This window comes from Chanos chanos, chromosome 7 (genome assembly GCF_902362185.1).
Source record: "Chanos chanos chromosome 7, fChaCha1.1, whole genome shotgun sequence".
In the NCBI taxonomy this organism is placed as follows: domain Eukaryota; kingdom Metazoa; phylum Chordata; class Actinopteri; order Gonorynchiformes; family Chanidae; genus Chanos; species Chanos chanos.
The window spans coordinates 29,887,990-29,891,140 of NC_044501.1; the positions used below are offsets into that span (position 1 = coordinate 29,887,990).

The 3,151-nt window shown below is 43.5% G+C and overlaps 1 protein-coding gene across 1 annotated transcript in view; it reads right to left on the reverse strand.

Moving 5' to 3' along the window:
* Window positions 1–2,860, reverse strand: part of cacnb2a (calcium channel, voltage-dependent, beta 2a) — a 22,662-nt gene extending 19,802 nt beyond the window's left edge. Inside the window, exons 1-2 of the mRNA XM_030779603.1 lie at window positions 2,795–2,860; window positions 2,351–2,353 (exon numbers count right to left, since the gene is read on the reverse strand). Of these exons, the coding sequence (XP_030635463.1) occupies window positions 2,351–2,353; window positions 2,795–2,860 (69 nt within the window). The remainder of the gene's footprint in view (window positions 1–2,350; window positions 2,354–2,794) is intronic.
* Between the last annotated feature and the right edge of the window lie 291 nt (window positions 2,861–3,151).

Genomic DNA, 3,151 nt, shown 5'->3' on the forward strand with positions numbered 1-3,151 from the left:
GGCTCCAGCTGACTCGGATGTGAATGGAGATAGATTGTTAGAATCTGGTGGGCTTTCATCGTGAAGTGTGTCTCAGGGCTTCTGAATCAAACCCGACCCAAATCGCAAGCGAAAGACAAGCCTTTTTGAAGTCGAGCGTAGGGGTCAAGCTTTGGTAAAAAATCGTTCGTGTCCGGGCGGTTTGCACCATGCCGTGCCACGTGCGGTCACTCTCTCTGCACGGTTAGTAACACAGATCTAAAAAGTGAAGGTCACCTGATCAGTTTAAAGAAATAGCATGAATAAGGTTCAACGCAGGGCTCCAAAAATCCTGACCACCGTTTTTTGTTTTTTTGGTCTCCTGGGCACCCTTGTTTTCATTTGACCTCCTCTGAACGGAGGGCACAGACATCAGCGGCGACAGAACATGCAACGATGCCCAAGCTAGCGTCTGAACCTGGAGCCACAACACCTTCCATGCCACTGTGTCTGGACACGCCTGGTGCCATTCAGACATCTGTCCAATTACTGTTGACCGTATTCAGGGAAGCCTATCGCTAGGTATGTGCATGTCTTATCATAACAAGCATCTTTAAAGTCATGCAGCAATCTGGAGGTTAATGCATGAGGTGGAGTGTGGGGTGATGCAGAGGTGGGGGTGGGGTGAGGCAGTTAGTAACCTGAAATAAAGGAAATCAAACTAACTGTGAAAAAAAAAAGAAAAAGATTTCTGCAGGCCTGGACAAGGATAATGGCGGTCACAGGGCGGCTTGACCGTCAGACTACATCACGAGACACCAGGGGGCTATCCGTCACGTTTGCATGAAGGACCGAAATTTGGACGAGTGCCCAAAATGAAACCTCTCCCTGTCCTACCACTTGTATTTATCCAGTTCACTCATCCGATGATAGAAGTGAATCATATTATGCGGCCATTTGGCCACTTTAAATCCGTGCTTAAGCAAAACAAAAAACAAACTAAGAAAAAAACCCTCAACACCCAGGACAGTTGCCGTCAGCTACGGAGGAAAAACAAACTAACCACAGAGGTGAGTCCATTAGTGGAGGGGCACCGGTCCCTGTGGGACGGAGACCTGTCCAAAACATTCAAGCTATACATCCATTCACTTTTCCACACACAGGACTAGGGCAAATAGAGTGTCCTATACACAATCACTTTGACATGTACCCAATACTCTCTGATTTACCTTCAGAACGTATGCACTCTCCTCAGACTGTCTTTATGTACTGATGTGATGGTTAGACAATGACATCTGACAGTTTTAACCTGTTAACCAATTCAAAACAGGACGAATAGGTGTGGATTACTTTGGCTGATGTTTGTTACACGTAGCTTTGTCAGACACTCTCTCTCTCTTGCCTTTTGCACACACACACACACACACACACACACACACAAATATACACTTATTCTGATTTTTGTCCCTTTCTCCAACACACACACACTCTCTCACTAGCACTAAATAAGAGTATCTGTGTTGTCATCCAGGGTTGAGTCCACACAGAGAATGAGAGCTTCCAACAACATATATATCTCAGTTTATCGGACTACAACCAGAGCAAAAGAACAGTCACCCAACGGCAAGAGAAACTTCAGCTTCTGCTTGTTCAAAAAAATACAAGTCTTCTGATGAAGTATTATAGTATTTTAAATGACTAAAAAACAAACTCCCAGAAAAAAGCACAATACAAACAAACAAACAAACAAAAAACAGTAGCATTTCACAGGAGTTCTGAAGTTTCATTTTTAGCTTGCGCTAAAAATTCACATCGGCTGGGCTGATTGGATGTCGCTGTTATCCTTGCCTATGTGTTTGCACTTTAAAATATGATTCATCTTTGTGTCTGCGCTGTGTTTGGTGGTTTATAAGTGGAACTCTCTATTCTCTAGTCGCGCTATTCCACTCACAGCGTGATATGTGGAGTCATATTCAAACACTACCTAACTCTCTGTCTGAGGGAAGGGCTTCTATGTCTTGCTAAGTAAGTCTTTGATGTTGTATTACACTGACAGGAAAAGACAGACAGAGAGAGAGAGAGAGAGAGAGGAGGGAGAAGACAGTAGCACAGGGAGATAGCCCAGGTACTGAAGATAACTGTATGTGTGTGATATTGAACAAAACACAGCACAACACTGATTCTGTAACCTGATAAAATTATTCTCTGTCCTACTTGGGCATTCACACACACACACACACACACACACACACACACATGCAAACAAACACATACACACACACTGAAAAACACACAAATACACAAACACACACAGATGAGACGGTACTAAACAAACACATTCACTTTAGCTACAGCCTTTGATGATGGGAAATGAAGCTAACATCCATAACACACACTGTTTTGTTCGACAGTTTACATACTGCCTTTTAATATCCTGTCCAGACCTTTTTTCTCATATGTGTTTGAAGAAACACCTAGATTAGACACACATTTTGTCCTCAAATGAGTGTTTCTCATCACTGACCGTGTCATTTCAGGTCATCCTGTCTTATCTGTATACATGTTTGGTCATGTTTCTCTGCCTGAAAGGGCCAATTGTTCAAACAGACGGAGCGGAGATGGACTCTAAACCTCATAGCTAAAACTGATACCCTGTTTTTTAACAACTCAAGTATGCTCAGTGGTCACGGTGTCATTTAAGGTCTATGATCCGTAGCAAAGGACACGCTTATTGCTATCAGATGCATTCAAATGCGTACACACCAAGACACACACACACACACACACACACACACACACGCAAGTGTCCAGAGATAAAACGTGAAGAGATTCTTACGCCGATGTCGTTCTTGCCTCGACCCCCCTTTGCTCGTTTCAGCAGCCGAATCCAGGAGGCCTTCATCCGCCAGACAGGTAAGAGCTGCCGCTCTTCTCAACATACCAACCGACCAAAGGACAACACAACACTGCAGCCAGCACTCAGAAAAACACACACACTACTACTACTGAAAACAACACTTCAAACTAACGAAAAAAATGACAAACTAGAACTTCGACCATATAAAACTCATCACGGGGTTTTCAACCAATGAACAAAACGGCTGCTAACGTCAACAAAGCACTCCTGTTGCAACTCTTTCCTCTATTCTAAGCTATGTACCTGTAGAGGCTACTCTGAAGGATTCTGTAAATA